The sequence below is a fragment of the Lycium barbarum genome, chromosome 5, assembly GCF_019175385.1.
Source record: "Lycium barbarum isolate Lr01 chromosome 5, ASM1917538v2, whole genome shotgun sequence".
In the NCBI taxonomy this organism is placed as follows: domain Eukaryota; kingdom Viridiplantae; phylum Streptophyta; class Magnoliopsida; order Solanales; family Solanaceae; genus Lycium; species Lycium barbarum.
The window spans coordinates 117,505,944-117,530,211 of NC_083341.1; the positions used below are offsets into that span (position 1 = coordinate 117,505,944).

Sequence of the window (24,268 nt, forward strand, 5' to 3'; positions counted from 1 at the left end):
ACACATTGATGAAGAGGAACAGGGTTCACTCAAACAAACTTCACACACATAATCAATTGTAATTAGCAGTCTGATAAATCTACTAAAGGTGGACTACCCGACTAGAAACTCCTTCAAACAGAACAATATATAATTTCTGTCAATTATGTCCGAGATGGAGGATAAACAGTTTAATAATTAACTAGAAAGAAACAGAATATTGAATATTTGAAAAGGAGAATGAGAGAGTACAAGAAAAACATGCATAACAGTGCACTCAGTGTTAGAATTTGTATTTATCACCTAAAAGCTGTTCCTATAGAATTTGGAACTTTCTTGACCTTTTCCAAACCAAACCACTTCTACAGCCTTCTTCACCTCTCAAAAAGTTATTCACCTTCTTTTGCAACTTTCACAAGATATTTCCCCAACAATACAAAATTCTCACTCTATTAATGTTAGTTAATCACTCACGAGAATCACAAGGGTAAGATATAAATAGGTCCATCTACCAAGAGATGGATATAGTTACCAAGTCATATAGCGCTATACTCTCAAGACAGAAAAGTTAAATGGCTCAACCTGTTGAAAAGTTTGCTGTAATTCCCTTAAAAATAATGTTTAAAACTTCCTAAAAAAACTTCCCCTTTTTCTAATGAAAAATAATTCAACAGGAAAGCTTTAAATTGGTTTTGTGGCGGCGGTGGGGGGGGGGGGGGGGGGGGGGGTGCTGGGTTTGTGTGTGCTTAGTATCAGCTAAGGGGATACTTCAAGCAATTGGACTATAAAGATAAAATCTTGATTTTACCTTCAATTTTTTTATTTTTTGTTCTTCTGTAGTTAGTAGTATGTATATTGTTGTTTTGATTGAAGCATCATGAAGCTTTTGGTTCATTTCTTCTATAAGCCAGCTAATGCTTACAAATGGACTACCCAGACAAAGTTTAGTTCCTGAGTACACGAAGAAAATACGAGAGCTGCCGCATCCAGAACCTCTTTGTTCACAACCATTTGCTTGGATCCTTCAGTCTCACCGAAAGCCAAATCAGAAACAAACAAACAGATAAATAAAACCTTAATGCCATAAGTTAAGGCCTTGCTAAATGATTAACTGCAGGCTGCAGCCAGCAATGCTCATTCTAGAAATAACTGGCATTCTTTCACAATCAATTTTAGCTTTGTGATTTTCCAGTTAAACTAAACATAAGTGATTAATCTACTATCTCACCAGCTTCTGTAGCTTCTTTTATATGCGAAGATTCTCTTGACTCTTGAGCAAAATGACAAACTTACTACATCTTATAATGTATACCTCATCTTAAGAATTATAAGCATTTGTTGTAGAGTGGTATCTGCCAAAGGTTTACCAAAACAATGTATGTAGAGATGTTCAACGAAGTATAATGTTTAATAAAAAAAAACTTGCTTCCATATCATTTCCAAATTGCCAAAGTTAACACATATAAACAAATTATAGGTTACAACTACAGCTATCAGGATGAAACTGACCAAGGGAAAAAAGCCAATGACACACAAAATCCCTTTTCCCATGATAAATTCATTGCTTCCAAAATGTAAATTAACCAGAATTATGAAAATTAAGAACAAGGAAGAACAAGCATATCTTAACATTAAGTTCGAGAATGCCCAGTGGATGGCACAAGCACAGCTTCATTACTTGTAGTATTTTTGGCAGCAACTTCTTCTAATCGTTTCCATGTAGCTTCACGCCTTGATTTAATCTCATCTTCCTTCAATTCGTCTTCCTGAAACTTGTGCAAGCACTCCTTGAATAGCTCAGGATCAAGATCGTAGAAGATCTTCCGAATATTCAGTGACAAACTGTGAACAGCCTGATTCCAATGGTGTCTGGCATTTCTCTCCAATGCAGGAAAGATGATAGGCAGTATCACCTTCCGATTCTGCTTTATTAAATTCTCTATGTGATCGTTGTTCCACAAGAACAAAGCCCTTTCCGCCACCTATAGTGAAACACAAACACTAAGTCATCCAAATTGGCAAATCTGAAAATTAAGCAGAGCAAGCAAAAAAAATAAAATTTGAAAGGCTTATGTACAAGTTTTTGTTTTACAAATAAGCTCCTGCAGCAACATGATAAACACGACACAAGGTCATGATTTTCTCATTCTAAACATTCTATGAGTTCACAAGAACGATATCCGTCAATCACATTTGTGCACCAACTCATTGTGGAAAACATCAAATAGCTGGATTTTCTGAAGATATCTGAAATTTTCATCAAGATTAAAAAACCAATATAAATGTAAGGGAACTACTGTTCTACAGCAATCTTTAGTTTTCCAACATAGCAATTAGTTATACGATGTTTAGAATCAATAACTGTAAAAATTAAAAATTAAAAAAATTAAAGAAGAAGAAGAGGAAATTGCACTTTTAGTTCCTCAACTTACACAAAATTTCAATACTGACATCCTAAATCCCACTAAGCATACTTACCTTCAAATAACTGACAAATTTTTTGGTCTGTTAGTAGAGGGACCAAAAGGTGAGCTAGCTGCAATCAACATGTCGCACAACATAAAGCAACATGCAGCCGAACTGCCTGGCTTCAGTTCCACTTGACTGAAAAGTTGATCATTCTTGTTGTAACACAACTTTAAGATTATTCAAGCATAGACAAAGATCTCTACGTTCTTATCACAATCAATTATCAGGGTTTGACCACCCTTAAGGTTAAACGACAGCATGGTCTTCACTTCTTTTTTTTATGAAGTGAGACCATTGATGGCGTCAAGAAAATGCAAACAGTACAAAAGATAATAAGGACAAAAGTGAATTTGCAAGATCTATTACAGACAGTCCAAAAAAGGGGTCACGTGAGTTTATAAGGACAAAAATTACTCTAACTATGTAAACATAAAAGACATTTAGCCTTGAGTGAGTTTGAGTTGATATTCCATCAAAACGCCTACGGTTTCTTTCTATCTAGACACACCACAAATATAGAAGCACGAGAACTCTTTCCAGATTTTCCTCGTGGACCTACCAACTTTCCAGGAACTCCAGCATATATAGGCATCCTTAATATTCACACATCCACAGGCATGACCCAACTAAGTCCAACAACTAAAATTACCATGTTCCAAATATTTGCAACAATTGTATAGTGTAGTAGGAAGTGTCTGTTGGTTTCTAACTTTCTATACTTTGTTGATACATATAGGCTTGTAGCATCTGTTGACAATATGTGTGTTCCTTCTGCTTAGATTGTCTTGAATCAAACATGCAGTGTTGTCAAAGGCATGCTTAAAGCGCACTTAAGCCCTGAAGCAATGCGTGCAACAAGTTGAGCGCTTTGCCTCGCTTCACGAGCGCTTCAGTGTCGTCATCAAAACTCTATGGCATCTCTGGTTTCGGTTGAAAATTTTGAAGCAAAGAATAAAAAATGCATTGTTGGTTCGGCTTTGTCATCTGCTTCTAAGTGGTGAGGTAAGTTTTTTTTTTATCAAGTGAGGTGGTGAGGTAAGTTTATAGTGGACTTGTAGTTCATCTAAGAAAGGGTCATGTCTGGGCTCCAACGTTAAAAATCGAGCCTACCAAGTGTCAAAATCAGGTCCAACCACTCGCCAAAACATGCTAGTCCCTTTTGTTTGGGCCTTTCGAATACCAATGTTGATTCAATCTTCGACCCATAATTTTATAATCCGGTCTGGCTGTTTGTTTGAATTTGAAATAGCAACATGGGCTCACCCACTACTGGCATATACAAACTTTTGAAAGCTCGAGGATCGCCTTCTGCCGGCTTTGTCTTTTCCAATCGGCCTAAGTTTCATGTGAGAATCTGGCAAAATCGAATCTCAAAATCCCATCACCCACTTATACTTTTAATTTTAACGTATGCTCCACCATTGAAGCTGTTGACGAAAATATGAGCCCAAAAGGAGATGTTTTTTGTTCCTGGTATCTTCGTCGATTCCGATATAGCCATCACGGAGCTTCTTTGATGATGCAGAAAGTATCAAAGGACCATGCATGTAAAGGAATACCAAAAGCTTTGACCCAGCATTTCCCATTGGTTAGCACTGACCCAAATGTCGGAATCCACCAATCCAGTGATTAACTGCCTACCATTCCAAAACCAATCACCTGCCTTAACTTGTATTGCTTCTTGATTAGATGGAAGGTCAAACAGGAATTGGTTGTGACTTACTGGGGTTACTTTAAGGCCACCACACAGTTTCCATCTATTGATAAAGCATTTTTTTATCACCTCCTGGTTTGGGCTATGATTGAATGGCCATTGAAACAACCTGATACACATTTTAACAAGAATATTTGCTTGTCATTTTCAGTGCTTCTCTGAATTCCATTAGGAGTTGTTTTTGCTACCATTTCTAGCAATCGAAGGATCTTAATCGTTTTCGGATAATTCTGTCTGATGAGAAGCGAGATTGAACCTGGGATTGTGTGGTTTTCCTAGGAAGCTTACGACTTTGTCAGCAATGTCTCCCCATCCCCTGTTGTATTTTGATTCTAGGATAATCACCGCAGATTCCCTGTCCAACAACCAAGCTTCAATTCTCACAAAATGACCATAGCTGTTTTAGTTTTGAAATACTATCTATGTGTATGCTTATATCGTCCTTCCCTATCTCCTGCAACGACCCACACCCCCTGTGATACATATGTAAGAGCATCGCAAACCTATCGAGCACTTTCTTCATTTATTTTAATTCTTCTAGTGGATCTCTTGGTGCACTCAATAAGTTAGACCATCTATCAAAGTTGATCACTAATATTAATTAACTTGAAAGATTTTTCCCCGGAAACAAAAAAGATCCTCTGTTCCATCGCCAAAATGGGAGTGAGAAATCACCGCAAAAGAAGTTTACAAGGAAAGAAAGAGAAAGTGAATTTAGGAGGCCCATTTCCCAAGAAAAAGTGTTCTTCTCTTATAGTTCCCTGTCTCTCTCTATCAAAATGATTTCATTTACAGAGAAAACGGGTTACAACATGGTTTTCTCAAAGTCACTTACATAAAGTATGTTTTTATTTCTATCAAGAATTTTAGATAAGGAATGTTGTCATGAATTTGAAGCTTCAAGTGAAAATAAACCTACATTTGCAATATGTCCATTAAAATATCATAACCAATGTTCTCTGAGATACAAGCAACCACTCTGTATCCTCTCCTCTCCTGCCACAACTTCAAATGCTCCCCAAGTTAGCCCAAGTAATAATGTTTGGATATTTAGCTCACCCAAGTAATATTGTACATTAATCTCAGTTACTGCTCAGCACACCAACTGCCATATATATAGTTTTTTTTTTGATAACCGTGTTGTGCTGCCAGCTTGCGTGCACCTCGACTAATGCCATGGGATACCTGCCACCTCCCACCAGCAACAAGTACCAAGTAACTCTATCCATCAAGGCTAGGAGGACAGATGGGAAGAAATCACCTACTGTTTTTTTATCTCTGCTGGGATTTAAACCTAAAACCTCATGGTTCACAACCCACTTCATTGACAACTAGGCCACACCCTTGGTGCCACAAACTGCCATATTTCACTCATCGAAATGAGCATGTAGGCTATTTATTTGACAAACAGGTTTAGCATGAAGAGTGTATTGGCTGGACAAATAGGTTTAACAGGGTAAATAATGTTCTATTAGCTTACCCTGTCAAATAGCAATTACATGGATCATGACAGTCCAATTTGGCTGTACTATCAAAATCACAAATAGAAGCTAAATTTAAGTTTGACAACTCAGTATAGCAGTATTATTAGTGGCAGCAACGAAGTAGATAGCATGTAAACCCAGATATGACCCAAACTGTAGCCACGTAATCTGAATTATCCCTTCTTCTTTTTGTTATATAGAGGAACTATTTCTTCTTTGCTACAAGTAACATTTGTCTTACTAATCGATTATTACCTAATTTGTTTAAGTATTAGTACAGAAATCTTTTTAACAAAGTAATTTGTCTCCTCCTTTCAGCTTCCATTGGTCACTCCAATTATCAGACTAACAAATAAGAGGTTCAGTTCGCATCTTACACCCTCTTCTTCTAGTCAATTCTGCTGCACTCCTATTCTAGCTTAACCGTCTAACTGCTTAGATTGAAGGCCTCAAATAAAAGAAAATATGATTTTGAAATTGCTTTGTCTCACTAGCCTACACACACCAGGCACCTGTACAGAGTGGAGCAATCCTAGTCAAGAGAAACAAGCTGCATTATGACTTTGTACAGCATAATTTTCCCCTACTTTTTCCAGCACCGCTCTCACATGAATTAGGTAGGAAGCACAAAAGTCAACCATGTGTTTGAAATCAAGTGAACCAAGACCAAAGATCCTAGCGGACCATGCATTCGCATGATTAGGTGAATAGAGGTTTATAAGACTACATGATAAGAAATTCCTCTAATTCTTTTCCAAGCAATATTACTAAGTTTGGTATTATACAATCAATACTGCAGAGGAATTAAGATAGAATAGGTATAAGACATCCTTTAGTTGTTACAAGAGATTAGAGGTAGGTAGGAAAATACTTTTTGATTGGGAAAAAAAAATCTTTGAGCAGCAGTCTGAATGTGTGTGTGGCTATAAAACCTTATGTGTCACTCTTTTTGGATGGACTAATAAGAAGATTGTGTTTGTTGAAATGTGAGACCATCTCATTTAACAACTTAAATTGTTAGTAGAGACAGCACAGTTTTATTTAGTTAATTATGTCTTCAGCGCGCCCCCATCACATGCGAGCCTAATTCTTTTTCATGGGCTAAGCACGTGGAAATTCCTTTTTTATAACACATCTTGGTGAGACTCGTATCCAGGACCTACCTCTGCATGCTCTGATACCATGTTGAAATGTGTGGCACTCTCATCTAAAAACTTAAGTTGTTAGAGGGAACACACTTTTATTTACTTAATTAGGCCTTCAATAGTGCCAAACAAAATGAACAGGAGAGAGTACTTGATTATCAGTATCAGATGCACCAAATTAGACATAATCTTTTACTTTTATCATGCTATTATAACGTACGACCAAACCAGCCAAAAATAGTTGCTTCAATGACCGCATTTCAGAGGAATAACAAGAAGACTGGTCATACTACAAGACTCCAAAAGTGCAAGCACCTCAAATAAATGATAAACCACAACTTCAGGCCTTCATGCTATTCCTCAGCACTGACATAGTTAGTACAACCAAAAGGGACTAACTTTTTCAATCTAATAATCATGTCTTACAGCTAAAATCCGAAGATCCAACATTGGAACATGCTAGAGCCCAACTTTAACCTCAATCCGTAAATGATGGAATTGAAGACATACATCATTAACATCTGCCCAAGCAGCTGCACTGAAGCAGTAGCACTGGTAAAGCAGAACTCTCTGGGATCTGTTACAGTTTTACAAGTGCAGAAAAACCATTAATTGATTCATCCAATATCCCCATTAAAAGTGAATGCGGTTGCAGTATTTCGAGATCTTTAATTGTCATCTTTTATTGGAAATGTTCATGTTCCTTCTTCAATAAGCCCTTTACGAGCAATAGTAAATTCCACCATCATCAGCATGGCAATTCTAACAAGGGATTCAGGAAAATGAAAAACACAAATATAGTAAGTTTGAGCCACTTTCGCTACTACACTAAATGTTTGTTTCATTTCAAGGAGATTAAAATTTTTATGTAAATATATATATTCAAAAAGAATTTGCTTTTACTGTACTGCACAGTGCAACTTTCAGATGAAGGGGATTCAATTCCTTACATGTGACCGCCACTGATCAGCAGTTGATAAAATGGTTTAAACACATAAAGGTACAACACATCTCAGCACAAAATAGCAACAAGGGGAAAAACTCTCTGCAATTAGCAGGATCGAAATCAATAAGAGCACAAGCTCAAGAAATTACAGAAGCCCTTTTCTTCCTGCCCAATTTCTCTTTTTTGCTGATTTTTTTCTCTATTTTAAAGAACCAGAACTATATTTCATTTTTTTTTTTTTGATGACATGGGAACCCGTAGCCGCTACCCTTTGGGTGCTCACAGGGTAAACCCAACTCCTGTGCAATAGCTTGCAAACCACATAGGAGAGGTAACCCGCACTAGGCAAGCCCCGTGCGACGAGCTCGACCCAGAAGGCAAATCCCCTGCTGTCGTAGGCAGGGGGTTTCGAACCTAAGACCTCCATTATGAAAGCCTCATGCTCAACCAACTGGGCCACCCATTTGCTTGTTCTATTGCAGAACCGAATTACAGCTTTCATTTTTGATACTTCAATTTGATTATTCTATTGCAGAACCGACTTACAGCCAATCAGATCGATTTTTTTGGCTCAAGTTTGTATCTTTTTAATGGAAGTAATGCATTATATTAATACGCATCCAGAAGATGCTGAATAAAGTACGTCCTCACCAAGAGCCTTTAAAGCTCCTCTACATATGGCTTTTATGCTAAAGTTAGTTACGTAATTATCATTAAAACAAAGAAAAATATGCTAGAAAGTTGACATTTTTTATGTTTTTAGTTGTTCAAGAACCATAGTGTTTGCTTGCCATCTTACTGTATAAACATAGTGTTTGCTTGCCATCTTACTGTTTAAACATTATGTTTGCTTGCCATCTTACTGTATAAACATCCACCGATTGCGTCAATACTCAGCAGTACAGAATAACAGAACTAGTCTAGACAATTCTATTCACCTTCTTATGATGGAACTAAATTACATTACACAATTTGGGTTCTCATGCTAAGGAAAAATGAATGGGCATCTCAAACTCAAAGAGTAGCAGCTCCATAATATCTGACACATACTAATGCTATTTCATAATTTTTTGAATATTTAAGAAACCTGTCACTGCACAACGAAAGCTTCATTTACCATCACCAACAAATTCACTACTGCATAAATCGTGACTCATCTCTGAACACCATAAGACATGTTACACGTTCACCAATTGGAAATACAAACAAAACTATGACTATCACAAAATTGTGCCCTCAAACAAGCACAGAATATAAATGCCTCATCCAAAGGAAGGGGAGGGGGCAAAACAGTAAGGGAACTTGCAGATCATCCTAAACCAAAACAAGAAGACTAATTGTGGCTAGCTACAAGAAATTCAGTCTCTTGAAAAGGGAATTTTCTACTTGAAGAAGAAACAAGCTTTGGCAGGTAAGAAAAAAGAAGAAAATGAAATAGAAAAATTGCATATCAGTCAATTTTTCTAGCTTCAATTGTTTTCTATTTTTCCATTTTCCAATAGACAGCACATGGTCATTGCAAGTTATGAAACATAAGCATACTGTACACACACACACGCACCAAAACAAAAAAAAAAAAAAAAAAAAGAAAAAAAGGGCAGCCCAATGCACTAAGCTACCGCTGTACACATATAAACCAACACTGCCTACAAAGATAGGAAATTAGTGCTATTCTATAATGCATATCATACATGCAAATACTAATAAATAGAAGAAGCATATCTCGACATACCTGGAAATGCAAGCTAGTCAAACAATGAGCAATTCGACGAAACAACGGCACCATACACCTTTGGAAATCTGATGGTTGAGTAGCTTCCAAGATTTCCTCCAACTCACCAAGGAACATGACCTCTTTTGAGCTATTTGTTACTGGCCAATACTTTAACAATCCCCTAATAACTGTATCAGCAAGCTTGCAGTCTTTCTCCACAAACTGTGTCATACAATACGTTAACTGTTGATGGTACATGGCCAAGCATTTGGGTTTATGCAGAGGAATCAATGTCCGGACAAGAAAAAGCTTGTGTTCTTCTTTTAGTGGCAAAGCAAACCCATTGATTATGCTGCCCAGAATTTCCAGAAGCTCTGCAATCCCATTATGTTTTTCAGTCTCAAAAACAAAACGATAAAATATGTTATTAATAGCCTTCCTAATGTAAGGTCGGTGTACCATGAACTTCCCATAGACACGGTGCAGTATTATTTTCAAGTACTCCCTTTCCCTAGGATCCTCAGAGTCAAAAAGATCAAGCAATCTGAGAACAAAGGAATGATCTATATATCTTTTGGCAATTTTTGCATCAGTTTCGGGTGATGCAACAAACCTCAGAAGAAACTCATATACAATCTGCAGATGTGGCCATGACGGATCCATTGCAGGTTCGTCCTCTTCCACATCAAAGGCCACCATCTTGTTCTCTCGAGGTTGGGGCATGAGTTCCCTGAACAAATTCGTAGACACCATCTTTACTACTACTTGCATCACCACTTCTGTAAATTTTACATTTGCAGACGTTACGTACTCCACAAGCTCCAATAACGTCTGTCGCTTGATCTCCTTTTCTTTAAGGTTCTTTGTAGGATCAGTGAAGTCAAACAAAACACAACACATGTTGACCTTCCTAATGAACAAGTTCTGCTTCTCAGAATTAGGAACATCCCTAAAACTTGGCAATGCATCATAAGAAGCTGAAACCAGATTCCCATTCAGCTTTAAACTCCCATCTCGAACAAATTTATCCCCCGTTGAAGCTGAAACAGAATAAGGAGCTGAAATAACACTACTGTTAGCTGATACCCCAACAACTTTTTTGTTTCCTCCATCACTTTTCTTTGAACTCGTCGAAGAACTAGAACTAGACGTGCCACTACCAGCAGTCTTTGACTGCTTCTTAGGGTTCTTCTTACCAAATAACTTAATCATATTTTCTCTTCAGCCACTCAAAATTGCAACTTTGCAAAAACAAGTAAATATTCAACAGAAACTCAATAAAGTCATCAAACTAAAGTCAATTTTTCCTCCTCAGCTGAAACTTCCAAAAGGGTCAGCACAAAATGATGATTATTTCAAGAAATACCTATTCTTACCCCCTTATTCCAAGAAAGGGGTTAAAAAGAACACCCAAGAAACAAAGGCCTCAAAGAAATTCCAACACCATTCACAACTACAGATCAAGAATAGAGCACTACCTTAATCAATCTAAAGAAAAAGCCTCAGTTCTTCAAAATTCAACAACTTTATCAAAACCCCATGTGTGTAAAGTTTAAGCCCTTTGACTTAAAACCCAGATGTATACATGTGCAAAGCCACTTGAAACAGAAAATTATATCAATAAAAACTTCAGTATATTAAATTCAAAAAAAAAAAAAACCCCACCTTTTTCAACTTTGCTCTTCCATTAAACAATCATTCCAAATGGGGTTTACAAATAAAGTAATATCCCGACACGCTCTCTACACTTTTTCAAGAATCACTAAAATAAAGATTGAATTTTTAATAGAAATTGAAATCCAATAGAAGAGAAAAGAATTGTTCTTTTTTGCTTTTTCTTTTTTTGTGGGGATACTTTTACAGAGGAAGAAGGAATTTTGGTGAATCAATTTTGGGGTTCTTGATATTTTTATTTTAAATTTATTTTGGTGTTGTTTGTTGACTAGGTAAATTGTTCTTGGAAATGTATTTTAGCGTGTGCAGCAATAATATTCTGACTAAGGACCAAACGACCAAAAGAATTTGGTCTAATCCTCTAATTCTCTGTATAAGTCAAATGACCTAACAGGATTGAAAGCAACTAACATATGCAATGATATTGAAATGTTCAAAATATTCAGAATATTTGATGGTATTATTTGCAAAAATAAAAATATTAGATATCTTGATTTTATCGATTCACAAGATTGCAACCTAATGTACTTAATTACGGAAAGGTCACTCAAACTTATATTATAACTAGTTAATACGGTAATATTAATGACATAGCCTTGGTCGTTTTTCTAATACTGAAAAATAAAAAACTTATACTTCTATTGATTTAGTCACATTTGTTTCATAGTGATTTTTATTTAATATTCTTCCTTCAAATTTACATAGTTTCAGCTAAAAAGGGAATAGTTGTAAACGTCTAATTTTGATTCTCTCGTCTCAGTTGTTTTTAATTTTTTTTGTAAATATTAAGTTAAAAACGTATCTTTTCACCATTTTAGAAATTTAATAAATCTATATCCAAGTGTTGTTTTACATCTCCTTGTGTAAAAAAAAAAATTCTTTTCTAATTTTTTAAATAAATAGAATAAAAAAGATGACATTTTTTAATTTCGTTCACATGCCGTAAATCATAATACACATTTTTCTCAAGGAAAAAAAAACATTTTCTTTTTTTCTTCATATTCATACACTTAATTTCTCTAGAAAATCGACAATTGGTACCATTCATTGATTAACCAAATCAATTCCTTGTTCTCCTCCTGCTAATAATCTTATTAAAAATACCAAGAATCGCTATTTTGGCTAATTCCTCCTATCATTAGGATATATTATTTTATTTATAAATTTTGATTCAGAGAAAATGCAACCTGAGAAATACATAGCCGCTATCATATGGTGAAGTATAGCAACTTTGAAAATTTTACTGCAATAACCTCTTTAAAACCTCTCAAATCCCACTTAACAGATTTGAGGGAGTAGAGTCCTTTTTGTGGTTATTTTTCTTTCTTTTTTTGTTTGTATATACAAACGATTTCATTTTTTTTTTTAATAATGAGACAAATAATCACAATTTCAAATGTTATAGTTTGTTTTGGGAGCATGTAGAGATAATTATATTTTTGCAATTCTCTTTCTCTCTTCTTTTTTACTTAAACAATAAAAACATAACCAAATTCAACGTGAACTCAGTAGAGTGACTTCTAAAATTCAAAATAGGCTTTTAAATTAGGCCTAGCAAAACTCAAAGTTATTAAATATGAAATAACACTAAAACTAAAAGCCTGAATAGACTAAAAGAGTAACAACAAATTAAATACATACAATTTTTATCTTTTTCCTGTCGAGATCTTGAGACCTTAATTTCTTTCCCGTCTCATACTGCCTACATCTATCAAAAACTCAATGTCATCTTAAAAGCAAAAATGATAAAAGAGATTCTACACCAACGTGCATTACAAAAAACAAACTCGAAAGATTCTACAATCATGTGCATCATAAAAATTAACTCGAAAGAGTAACCTCCATTTTGCAAATTTTCACTGTATATCACGTGTCATTTACCTTCCGACTCAAGCTACAATCAAAAGAGATTCTACCAAAATGTACATTACGAAAAAAAATAACTACCTCAAAAGACTCTTACCTTCAATTTGTAAACGTTTACTCTCTCCTGTGATTTATCCTCCGACCTATCTACAACCATCTTCATTCACATAAAAAAAAAGTACTTAAATTTTGTATCTTCAAAAATGAAATCAATTCCTATATGAAAAAACTCACTATAATATCTATTGTAGATAAGTTAACTATAGAAATACAAGAAGAAAATGAAGGGCAAAACTAACAACAATAGCCAAAAAAAAAAGGACAACAAAAAAAGAGAAGAATCTTCCTGTGCAGAGATTTTGACATGTGAGGAAAGAAATGATAATGCTAAAGAAGAATATAGGAAAATGCAACGAATAGGATATGATTTATTAGTTATAGTAACCAATACAATTTGTAACTTATGAGTAATACAAATAGAAAGAGTAACTTATGTCGAGTGATTGTAATAAAATTAATATTAAGTTCATGATTAATTGTTATAAAAGTATTTCTTAAAACTGGAAAGAATGGTTCTTTTTTCCTATGGAAGAATAGATAACTCAAGTACGAATAAGAGGAAGTAAAAGGAAAAGGCCAAAAAAAAAATAAAAAAATAGAGGAAAAAATGAAACCTCAACTATTTCACTTAACTATTGCTTGAAGTTATGGCAATAGGAACAAACGTCTATATACCTTTAATTTGTAACAAAGTTAGTATTAAATGCATTAATTGTCATAAAAGTATATTCTAAAACTGGCAAGAATGGATAACTCAAGCAAGAATAACAGGAAGTATAAAAAAAAGCAAATATTCTAATTCCAATTTTCTTAAATGGCTTTTCAATTTAATTGAGCAATGAATGTGGATAATTATAGCCTTATTGACAAATTAATTTTAATTTCAATCAAATATTTTGAGGGAAATATAAGAGAAAAATGTCAAAAATTTGACTAAAAAAAGATAAATATCAATGGTGGCCTAGATGAATGTAAATAGTCGACGTGAAAAAAAAGAATAAAGAGTAACGTGAGAAGTTGTAATAGAAATAAGGTATATTGAATAATTATAATAAGTGTAATGAGTTTACATAATTATATTGAATAGTTGTAATGAGTGTATATAATTGTTGGAAATCTTACGGAAAATACTTGATCACAACACTTATAGAACTCTTAATATTTGATCACGAATCATGTCAAAAAATACTTGATCACGAACCTTGCAAGAAATTCTTAAAAGCTTGAGGCATGCCAATTAAGACACTGCCCTTAAGGATATTTCACCCGGTATGGGTGTATCCCCCAGAATTCAATAAGCCTTTCTAGATAAAATTAGGAGCCAGAATCTAACAAAGATTTCGCAAAGAAGAAAATCTAGCACTATATAATATGATAGGAGAATTTTGTATTGATTTATTTCTACCCCACGTAAAAGGAGAAGACATAGACTTTATATAGATAGGAAATACCATCTCATCAGATGGCTCAAAGATATACTCCAATGTTGGCAGTAAAGATGTCAAGAAATAAAAGCAATTAAGTCAAGGAATAATGGCAATTAAAATCTCTAATGATGATGATAACGGATGATATACAAGGGTATTAAAAGTGACCCATTGTCTGTTACAACACAAAATAGACGTTGGGATAGTTATGACAATCATCATATTAAAGACTCATTAACTTGGTGTAAAGAGAATGAATTTATACAATATTCTTTTAAGATATTAAATTATTTTTACATCAATAATTACCTATTCTCCTTAATTAACCACTATCATTCTGACCCTTTGTCTTCAACCGTTAATTGACAAATTTAAGATCTTATAAAGGAGACTTTAGTTTTAATTAATAAGGGATAGTAAAAAGAATTTAATTAATTGGACATTTTTGGAGCAAAATGAGAAGAAAAAATTCAAAAAAAGGAGAAAAAAAATAAATTTACTAATGGAAGTCGTAGAGAAGCGCCACATCAACTTGTCTATGCGTAGCTTTATATTACATATAGATTAGTGAATTTACTCGCCTTCAAACGGTCTTATGAAAATACTTTCTGGAATTTAAATAGTAATATTTTTTTCTAATCAAAATGTTGATCAAACAACTAATTAAGCTAACCTCGTCCAATCATACATGTTTTAGATTTAGTTAAGGGTATCTTGATCAATGTACAACAAAAATTGTCTGACACGATAACAATACTTATAGGGACAGAAAACGAATTCAAACAAAGACAATACAAGAAAGGAACGTGCCAATTAGAAATCTAAAAGAATCGGAAAGGTAGAAGAGAAATCATTTACCTCTTTGTTGGAACTTATTATGATAACGATGTGGTAAAACCTTATGATGGAATAATTTTTCTTGTTTTCAGTTTAAATTATCCTAAAATGTACGTGGGGAGTCTTTTTTTAAGAAATCAATTCAATGATGTCTTAGTTTTATTAGTTCGCTACCTTAATTAATTATTATTATACTTTGAGTCTCTTTGATTACGGCAAGTTTATTATTGGGAAGATGGAGAAGGAAAAGGAAAAGACATAATTGACATTCTCTTTTTCCGGGAAAAAAATAATCACATTTGGAAGTGTGTAATTTTTTTTCTAGTGCAGATATCGAGTTCGCAATATTGAGTTGGTATCATGGTGCTTTAGGTCTAGCAGTTTATCCATGAGGGCCCATTCTTCTAGGTCTAGAATTTACCACTGTGAGGCCAAATATTTAGGTCTAGCAGTTCTATATAAGTTGATATTTTACTCATTTATCTCTTCTTTAATTTTATATGTTTGTTATGTTTAAAAAAACAAAGCATTTATTGTGGTTTAACTCCCATTTTACCTGTTTATGTGAGTGATGAGGAAAGAAACCAACTGAAACCAAGTCATACAAGAGCTAAAAGGAAAAAAGTGAGAAAATTGGCCATAGGCGCAAAAACTGGCCAGCATTGTAAATCTGCAAATCTGGGGCTTATTTATCATATTTTGACTTGGAAAGATTGGGGATGTTTAAAAGTAAGACTTGGGGGAAATATCTTTCATCTATGGTCATATTTCCAAGCTTTGGAAGCTAGGTTCATCAACCACACCATTGGAGGAGAAGATTAGAACACTTTAATGAGAAATTTCTTAAACATTTCTTCTTTGGATTGAATCTCTTGTTTTGCCTAAGTATTGAATGAATTTCATTGTTAATGAAGTGAGCTAATTGTTTCTTTAACCATTCTTGTTCTTTAATGTTTTTTAAGGGATTAACTAACCCTAGTACTCGCCCATTTACTTCAATTTGAGCTCGAGAGAGAAAAATCAAGATTGAAAAAGATTAATTAACAAGAGGCGTTAACCCTCATTTAATAATTCGAGCTAGAGATAGGAGAATCACTTGTAGCCATATTCAGGTGTTAATGCTCTTAATTAGGTAGAGACAGTCAATTAAATAGTCTTGTTAGTGTCCTAGAGGAACTAATATAGAATCATGATCCGAGGCTAATTAACATACACTCGCTCTTATTTGTAAAATCGTGAAATATATTCGATCGTAATTTGAGAGTAATTTCTTTTGTAACCATGCATGTGACGATTGATCATTTTACTTGCTTTGGTCATTTTACTTGCTTTCTACGTTAGTTTACATTTTCACATTAGTTGTAATTTCTCAAAATCTAAATATTACTCCTATAAAGTGTTTGACTTAGTTTAGAAAGTGATAATCGCTTACTTGCTTGATTGTCTTTACATTGTTCTCTGCAGGATTTGACCCCGACTTATAGTTGGGTAAATTATATTGTATATGGTCGTGTACACTTCTATTCAACAGAGTGGATTTGAATGTTATCATAGGGTACGCAACTTAAGCTTAGTGGTTCTACCACGAGTGCCCATGATGTGATTATGAATTCTGCATATTGTGTTGCTTGTCCAGATTTATATCTGTTGTCGTAAATTGAGCTATGTGTGCATTATCTTGCTCACACATGTATTTATTTTAATGACTTTCTCCCAGGAGCATGACCGTGTGCGAGTTGGTGATCTTACTGCATTCTTGTGGCTCATTATTTACTGCCTTTGTACAGCTCCATTTACTAGTACAGTTGCAAGTCTTGCCTAATCTATGTTCGAGGTGGTATTCCAATTTTTGTTGAGAAGTGAGAAACACAGTTTTTGTGGTGACGATTGATATTTACCTTTATGTTTTATATCGGATTACATCCTCTTGACCCAATCTAGATAAATGCTTCATGAAAGTCAATTAAGAATACATGATGGTCAAAATATCATGTATCTCAAGTAATAGTAAAAACAGTACTTGACATGCGACTAATGGACATAATTCTTAGATTGTTTTCACCACCAAAATTTGACAAATGTTTAAGTTCATACTACATAACACGCTCAATTATATCGAATGCATTTTCTAACTTTATGATTGCCTTTCGAATATTAACTTAATGAAATGAAGCAATACACTCAATATGAATAATGTTCAAAAGATACATTCTTCTTTCAAGAACCGAGTACCTTACATGAAAAATACATTTTTTTTTAATAATGTTCATATCTCAATATCCCAAACAATAGGCGATGATAAAAATATGCAACCTAAGGGTGTATTTGGTAGGAAGAAAAATATCCACTATCAAAAAAAAATCCTATAAAATAAATATTTTTCTTACTTAAATTCTTGTGTTTAGTAAGTAGCAAAAATATTATCTCAAAAGACAAGGTGTTCATGGTTTGGTTTGAGTCGATTTCTCCTAAAAAGGAAACCAAACCATTTAAATCAGTTTTTCAAATATTAAAATCAAACCTATGATTTTTCATTGGTCCTATATTGTCGGTTTTTCATGTTTTTGTCCTTTTTTTTATTATAAAGGTGACATACACATCTTCGAGGATAACACTACCAAGTCAATTACTCTTTATAAAATATGTCATTTATCAAGATATCTTGATGATAATTAAATTAAATATTGATGAAAGAACTCAATTAAAAACAAATTGTTTTTAATACGGAATAGATTCATGGGCTTATCAAAATAAAAACTACAAATCTTATTTTTATTATTATATATAAGTGGCTAAGGAGGACCAACGCGACAATACCTACTTGTACTCAATGCTTTACAAATTGTACACGCAATGAATGCTTGTATCAAAAGCTATATAACTTGTACACTTTAACCAACTACTTTTTTATCCCACGTGGACATATGTCATATTACTTAATATTTATTCCCTTCTTATGTATAGACGTATGCACTTCAATTTTAATTCTTCGACACATTTATTTCCTCCGTGCACTTTTACTTGTTCACTTTTGACTTTTCACGTTCTTGCTGGATATTTATTCTCTTCTCATGTATAGACGTATGCAGTTCAATTTTAATTCTCCTACACAAATTTATTTCCTCCGTGCACTTTTACTTGTTCACTTTTGACTTTTCACGCTCTTGCTGAATATTTATTATGTATACACGTATGCACTTCAATTTTAATTCTCCGACACATAGTTATTTCCTCCGTGCACTTTTACTTGTTCACTTTTGACTTTTTACGTTCTTTAAGAATTAATAAATCTCACTTGGACATATGTCATAATACTGAATATTTATTCTCTTCTCATGTATACACGTATGCACTTCAATTTTAATTCTCCGACACATAGTTATTTCCTCCGTGCACTTTTACTTGTTCACTTTGACTTTTCACGTTCTTGCTGAATATTTACATATGTCATAGTACTTAATAGTTATTCCCTTCTCATGTATAGACGTATGCACTTCAATTTTAATTCTCTGACACATTTATTTTCTCCATATACTTTTACTTTTTCACTTTTCATGTTCTTGCCGAATATTTATTCTCTTCTCATGTATAGACATATGCAGATCAATTTAATTCTCCTACACAAATTTATTTCCTCCGTGCACTTTTACTTGTTCACTTTTGACTTTTCACGTTCTTTAAGAATTAATAAATCTCACGTGGACATATGTCATAGTACTAAATATTTATTCTCTTCTCATGTATACACGTATGCATTTCAATTTTAATTCTGGACACACATTTAATTCCTCTGTGCACTTTTACTTGTTCACTTTTGACTTTTCACGTTCTTACTGAATATTTATTCTCTTCTCATGTATACATGTATGTACTTCAATTATAATTCTCCGACATATATTTATTTCCTCCGTGCACTTTTACTTGTTCACTTTTGACTTTTCACGTTCTTTAAGAATTAATAAATGAAGTACTCCTTTCGTCCCATATTACTTCGCCACATTACTAAAAATATATGTCTATTTTTCTATTCTATATTTTTCTTATATTATATAAACGCCCAAGGTGGACGAACACAACAACAATAAGTTGTATAAAAAGCAACTAAAATTGTACTCTAAGCAGGGACTAACATGTGTACATTTCAGAAGTTGAACATTAATTCTACTTCTTGTGTGTTTACTTTTAAAGTCTTCACGGGTCCACAGTGTCTCAATTGTCCTTTCATTTCCTTCATTTGGCATATACTCCCCCTGTCTCAATTTAAGTGTCTGCGTTTGACTAGACACAAAGTTTAAGAAATAAAGATAGACTTTCAAATCTTATAGTTCTAAATTAAAAATGTGTATAATATAATAAAATGTCCTTTGAATCTTGTGATTATAAACATGACATGTAGGATATTTGAATTGTCAACTTACTAAATATAAAAAGAGACGGACATAACCAAAATAAGACAAATTTTAACCACAATTGAGAAATTAAGGGGAAAGATAAGAGGAAAAGAAAACAAATATGGAGACTCATGAAGAAGAATCGCGGTATCCTTTGCAAAATATATAAACCATAAAGACTAACTAAAGTGAGTAATCAAATTAATCATGTTGGGCCCCGTGCATCGCGCAAATGCAGTAACACTATATTCTTACTCTCATTACGATCGGCTCATTATTTTCGTATTTGTTGTTTTGATTCTTGAAGGCATTCAGTTTCATCATTTGGAGATTGACTAAGCTTTCTTATCTCTTTTACTTTGTTATTTCTATTATTATAATTATTTTGTTTAATATCTTTCATACGTTCTTGTTCAAACTCCATATCATTGATTTTCAAAACTAACTTGAATTAATGTTGTTGTTAAAGACCTCAAACAAATAAATTTAACTGATGTTTTTAATAAAGAAATGCTATTTGGGAAAATAGTTCTTTGCAATGAAATGGTTATACACTTATATACCACGAATAATGTAATGATAAGTATATAAGTAAATTGCTCACGAAACATTCGTGAATAGAACAACGAATGACAATCAACAATGAGACAAACAAAGGCAGCTCACAATATAGGTGCAAGACTATTTCTTAAAGTTATACTTTTGTTGAACGACGTTCATTTCTGAGTATGATTGAATCTTGGGAATTCAATAATTAATTAGATTATCCATTGACAACTAAGATTAAACGTCATTCATCCCTTTTTAGGTAAAAATACTTGTAAAATTATAATATATTTTTTGAGATTGAAATAATTTTTTTTGGTAAATAACTTCCTGTCTTTTTAATCATTTAAACATAAAAAGTGCTTACCAATATATTTTCACCAAATACACTAACTATTTATAATCAGTTTCCCCAATTCTATATCAGGAGAAGCAGCTCAAAGGAGAGGTTAGTAAAGCCTTTGTATTAGGCCCCAAAGATTTGAGGCCCCAAGCTTTTTTAGATAGTATTAAAGTTTGAAGAAATAATGAACAGGTAAAAAAATCCTTATAAGAAAAAAAAAACTTTTTAACATTAGAAATACTTCAAATCTTTAAATTAAATTACTTAAATCTTAATATTAGTAAATAATTTTTTACAATAAATATTCAGGTTAGTGTATTGCAAACACATGGCTAACATCTTATTATTAGTTGAATTAATTCTTATTATTATTATAAATAATAATAGTATTATGTGATAAATACTTTATGTCATTTACGAATACTACATTACAAATAACAAGTATGAAGAAAAAGCATTTTACTAAAATTTGACTTTAGGTCCCGGACTTTAATGAGCCTCCCTTGAGAATATTTTCTATAAAAGAAAAAAAATTAGCAAAATCAGGAATCGCCTTAGCTTGCAAACTCGAATGTCCGGTGGAAATTTTTAATAATTCCAAAATACCTATATACAATGAGGGAGGGGACATAAAACTTACTCCCTAATTCCATGAGCGTTGGACACTGACTTACTCTACACAATTTATATGCAACCTACCTATTATATCCAACTAAGCCAGCATATATGTAACGAAAAATGCATGTCCTATATGAGAGGACTCCTCCTCTTTAAAAATGAACTAGTGCTAAACTACTGCTTACGACACTAGCTCCCTCAGACATCCTTCTTCTCAATTGCGATAGTATTTCATATGTCATGCCTCATTCACTAGACACTATTAATGGAGGGACTGAATCTAGATGGACCAAAAATAGAAGTTACAAAAATTAAAGGATACTTAGGAAAAGCTGTGGAAGCGAGTCCTCAAAATATGGAAAATATTGAAGGCTATCTGCACTTTCCAGAATGCTGTAGCAAGGATAAGGATCCCAACTTTCTTAATCTGCTGTTCAAGCACCAACCAGAGCTCCATTGAAACCAAACAACTCACCACCAACCCTAGAAGCACTGAGAGAATAAGGATTATATTACAGGTGTAAGGAAAAGTATTTTCCTAGACACCAATGCAAGACAAGAGCAGTACATGCCCTTGAGGGTGTAAAAGTTGAGAAAGAAGTAGAACAACAAGAGGAGTTTTTAGATGTGGCTGAAACATTGGAGTAATGAGTAGAGATATCTATGAATGCTTTGCTGGGGCTAATTAATTCTAATGGGAAGATATAAACTATTAAGATCCTTAGGTATGCATGCAAAGTTCCCATGACAGTACTGACTTTTGTCCTCAATGTTTAACTTGTAGCAGTTAGCAATTTAGAAATGAAGAAATTGTAGATTGTATAACACATTTTTTTTAACAGCGAAGACCGTAATGAAGTCTAGATTTCGATTTCCTAAGCCTCTAAATATTTTTTAGCCATCATGAAATCTAATAGTTGACAGTCATTTGACCAATTTTATCTCAGTTGAACTGTTATGAATTTTTTGTTTTTTTACGGTTTTTTGGATGTAAAGGATATGTCAATGTGTTGCCCTTGCATCAGTATTGGATTGGGTCCACTTAGAAGCATCATCTTCTTAATCTAAAGATGTTAACTTGCTCAAATCTGTGACAAGATTGATAAGATGAAGAGAACTTGAGTCAGTTTGTAGAGAGAGAAAGTGTAAGATCTTATTTACTTCAAAAAAATGAATTGGTCCCTTACAAATAGAATGGGCCATCCTATGTGTACTGACCCGATTGAGATACAAATAATTGTGGGCCTAGCCCAATACAAAATAAATGAATGAGTACATAATTAAAATTAAGTGATGCCTTTGGTGTGTATTCTTATAGCCCCTCTCAAGTTGGAAGGGGAAACAACTCCCAACTTGCGTAAATGAAGATGATGGACAACACCAACAATAGGCTTGGTGAACATATCAGCAAACTGGGAAGCACTGGCAGTGTGGGAAAGATCAATGAGGCCTTCAGACAACTTGTTCCTAACAAAATGACAATCCAATTCAATATGCTTGGTCCTTTCATGGAGACATGATTCCTGGCAATGTGAATAGCAGATTGGTTATCACAAAATAAGGGAGCAGGTAATGACACTTGAACCCCAAAATCTGAGATTAGTCTGACAAGCCAAGAAAGTTCAGCAACAGCTTTGCTCATAGACCTATACTCAGCTTCAGCAGATGATAGAGACACAACAGGTTGCTTCTTAGATTTCCATCTTACTAAACTCCTACCTAAAAGCACACAAAAACCAGTAACTGACTTCCTGCTACTAGGACATGCACCCCAATCACTGTCACAGTACACATCAAGTGAGAAATCAGGAGAGTTGTTGAAGAACACACCAACATCAGAAGTTCCTTTTAGGTATCTGAGTAGGTGCAAGGCAGACTTCATATGAGGGATGCAAGGTTTTTGCATAAATTGGCTTAGATGCTGAACAACAAAACAGAGATCTGGCCTAGTATGTGTCAGGAAGTTTAAATTTCCTACTAAACATTTATATTCCTCTGGGTTGGGGAAGAGTTCCCCCATATCAGTCAAAAACTTTTCATGTAACTCCAAAGGGCACATAACAGGAGAGCAATCAGAGGAGTTAAACTGAACCAACAAGTCATGGATAAATTTTTTCTGATGCAACAGAACACCCTGAGGAGTATACAACACCTCAATACCCAAAAAATAGTGCAGGGAACCCAAATATTTGATTTTGAACTGAGAATGGAAGGAGTATTTAAGTGCAGATATTTCAGCTAAATCAGTCCCAGTCAATATAATGTCATCCACATACACAACCAGCAGAACAAGAGAGTCACCAGAACCCTTAGTAAAAAGGGAATAGTCATTAAGAGAGGAAGAGTAGCCTCTCGAACATAAGGCCTGAGACAGCTTGGCATACCACTGCCTAGAAGCTTGTCTCAGCCCATAAAGGGATTTTTGTAGCCTGCATACTAATGGAACTGAGGTGGAAGGAGGAGGATCAACAACCAGGCTAGAAGGAAGCTTCATAAAAACCTCTTCATCCAAATCCCCATGCAGAAAGGCATTGTTGACATCAAGTTGGAACAAAGGCCATTGTTTCTTAACAGCAACAATAATTAATGCCTTGACAGTGGACATCTTGACCACTGGGGATATCTTTCCAAGGAACCATCAGCCTTATGCTTGATTTTGTAGACCCATTTACAGCCAATAGGTTTCTTACCTAAAGGTAAGGAAACAATTTCCCATGTCTGGTTGGCATCCAAGGCAGTAAATTCATCCCTCATGGCAGCTTGCCATTCAGGAAGTGAAGCTGCTTGGCTGTAAGTATGAGACTCAAAAGTAGTAGGCTGACCACAAGTAGAAGTAATAGAGGAATGGACAGACTTGGAGCAAACTGAGGAAGAATTGCAGAAGTATTGGTCAAGGTGAATAAGTTGTCTCTTGAGTTTGGTGGAGTGTCTAGTAGAAATGGGTAGAGGTGATTGAACAGGAGGAGAAGGTGAATGAGTAATTGGAGAAAATGTTGTTGAGGAAAGGGTGGGGGTGGTAAGGGAGAAGCATAAATGGAAGGGTCAGGTGGAGAAG

The 24,268-nt window shown here is 34.2% G+C and overlaps 2 protein-coding genes across 2 annotated transcripts; both read right to left on the minus strand.

The window, feature by feature from the left end:
- Positions 1-1,385: 1,385 nt before the first annotated feature.
- LOC132641227 (serine/threonine protein phosphatase 2A 57 kDa regulatory subunit B' theta isoform-like) lies at positions 1,386-11,465 on the minus strand. Its single transcript, XM_060358141.1, has 2 exons — positions 9,470-11,465; positions 1,386-1,961 (listed from the first exon to the last, which is right to left on the minus strand). Exons 1-2 carry the CDS (start codon positions 10,661-10,663, stop codon positions 1,611-1,613), a joined length of 1,545 nt encoding a protein of 514 aa, XP_060214124.1. The 5' UTR covers positions 10,664-11,465; the 3' UTR covers positions 1,386-1,610.
- Positions 11,466-22,499: 11,034 nt separating this feature from the next.
- On the minus strand, positions 22,500-23,818 carry LOC132639665 (uncharacterized mitochondrial protein AtMg00810-like). The gene is made up of 2 exons (XM_060356102.1): positions 22,823-23,818; positions 22,500-22,736 (listed from the first exon to the last, which is right to left on the minus strand). The coding sequence occupies exons 1-2, from the start codon at positions 23,816-23,818 to the stop codon at positions 22,500-22,502; spliced, it is 1,233 nt and encodes a 410-aa protein (XP_060212085.1).
- Positions 23,819-24,268: the final 450 nt, after the last annotated feature.

What these genes read in the sequence shown, in the direction of transcription:
- LOC132639665 (XM_060356102.1), bottom strand. Translation starts at nt 23,818, where the DNA reads ATGTCCACTGTCAAGGCATTAATTATTGTTGCTGTTAAGAAACAATGG. An exon ending in TTGCTGAACTTTCTTGGCTT is followed by an intron (nt 22,737 to 22,822) that starts GTCAGACTAATC and finishes TCACATTGCCAG; the next exon opens with GAATCATGTCTCCATGAAAG.
- LOC132641227 (XM_060358141.1), bottom strand. Translation starts at nt 10,663, where the DNA reads ATGATTAAGTTATTTGGTAAGAAGAACCCTAAGAAGCAGTCAAAGACT. An exon ending in TGACTAGCTTGCATTTCCAG is followed by an intron (nt 1,962 to 9,469) that starts GTATGTCGAGAT and finishes GTTTCACTATAG; the next exon opens with GTGGCGGAAAGGGCTTTGTT.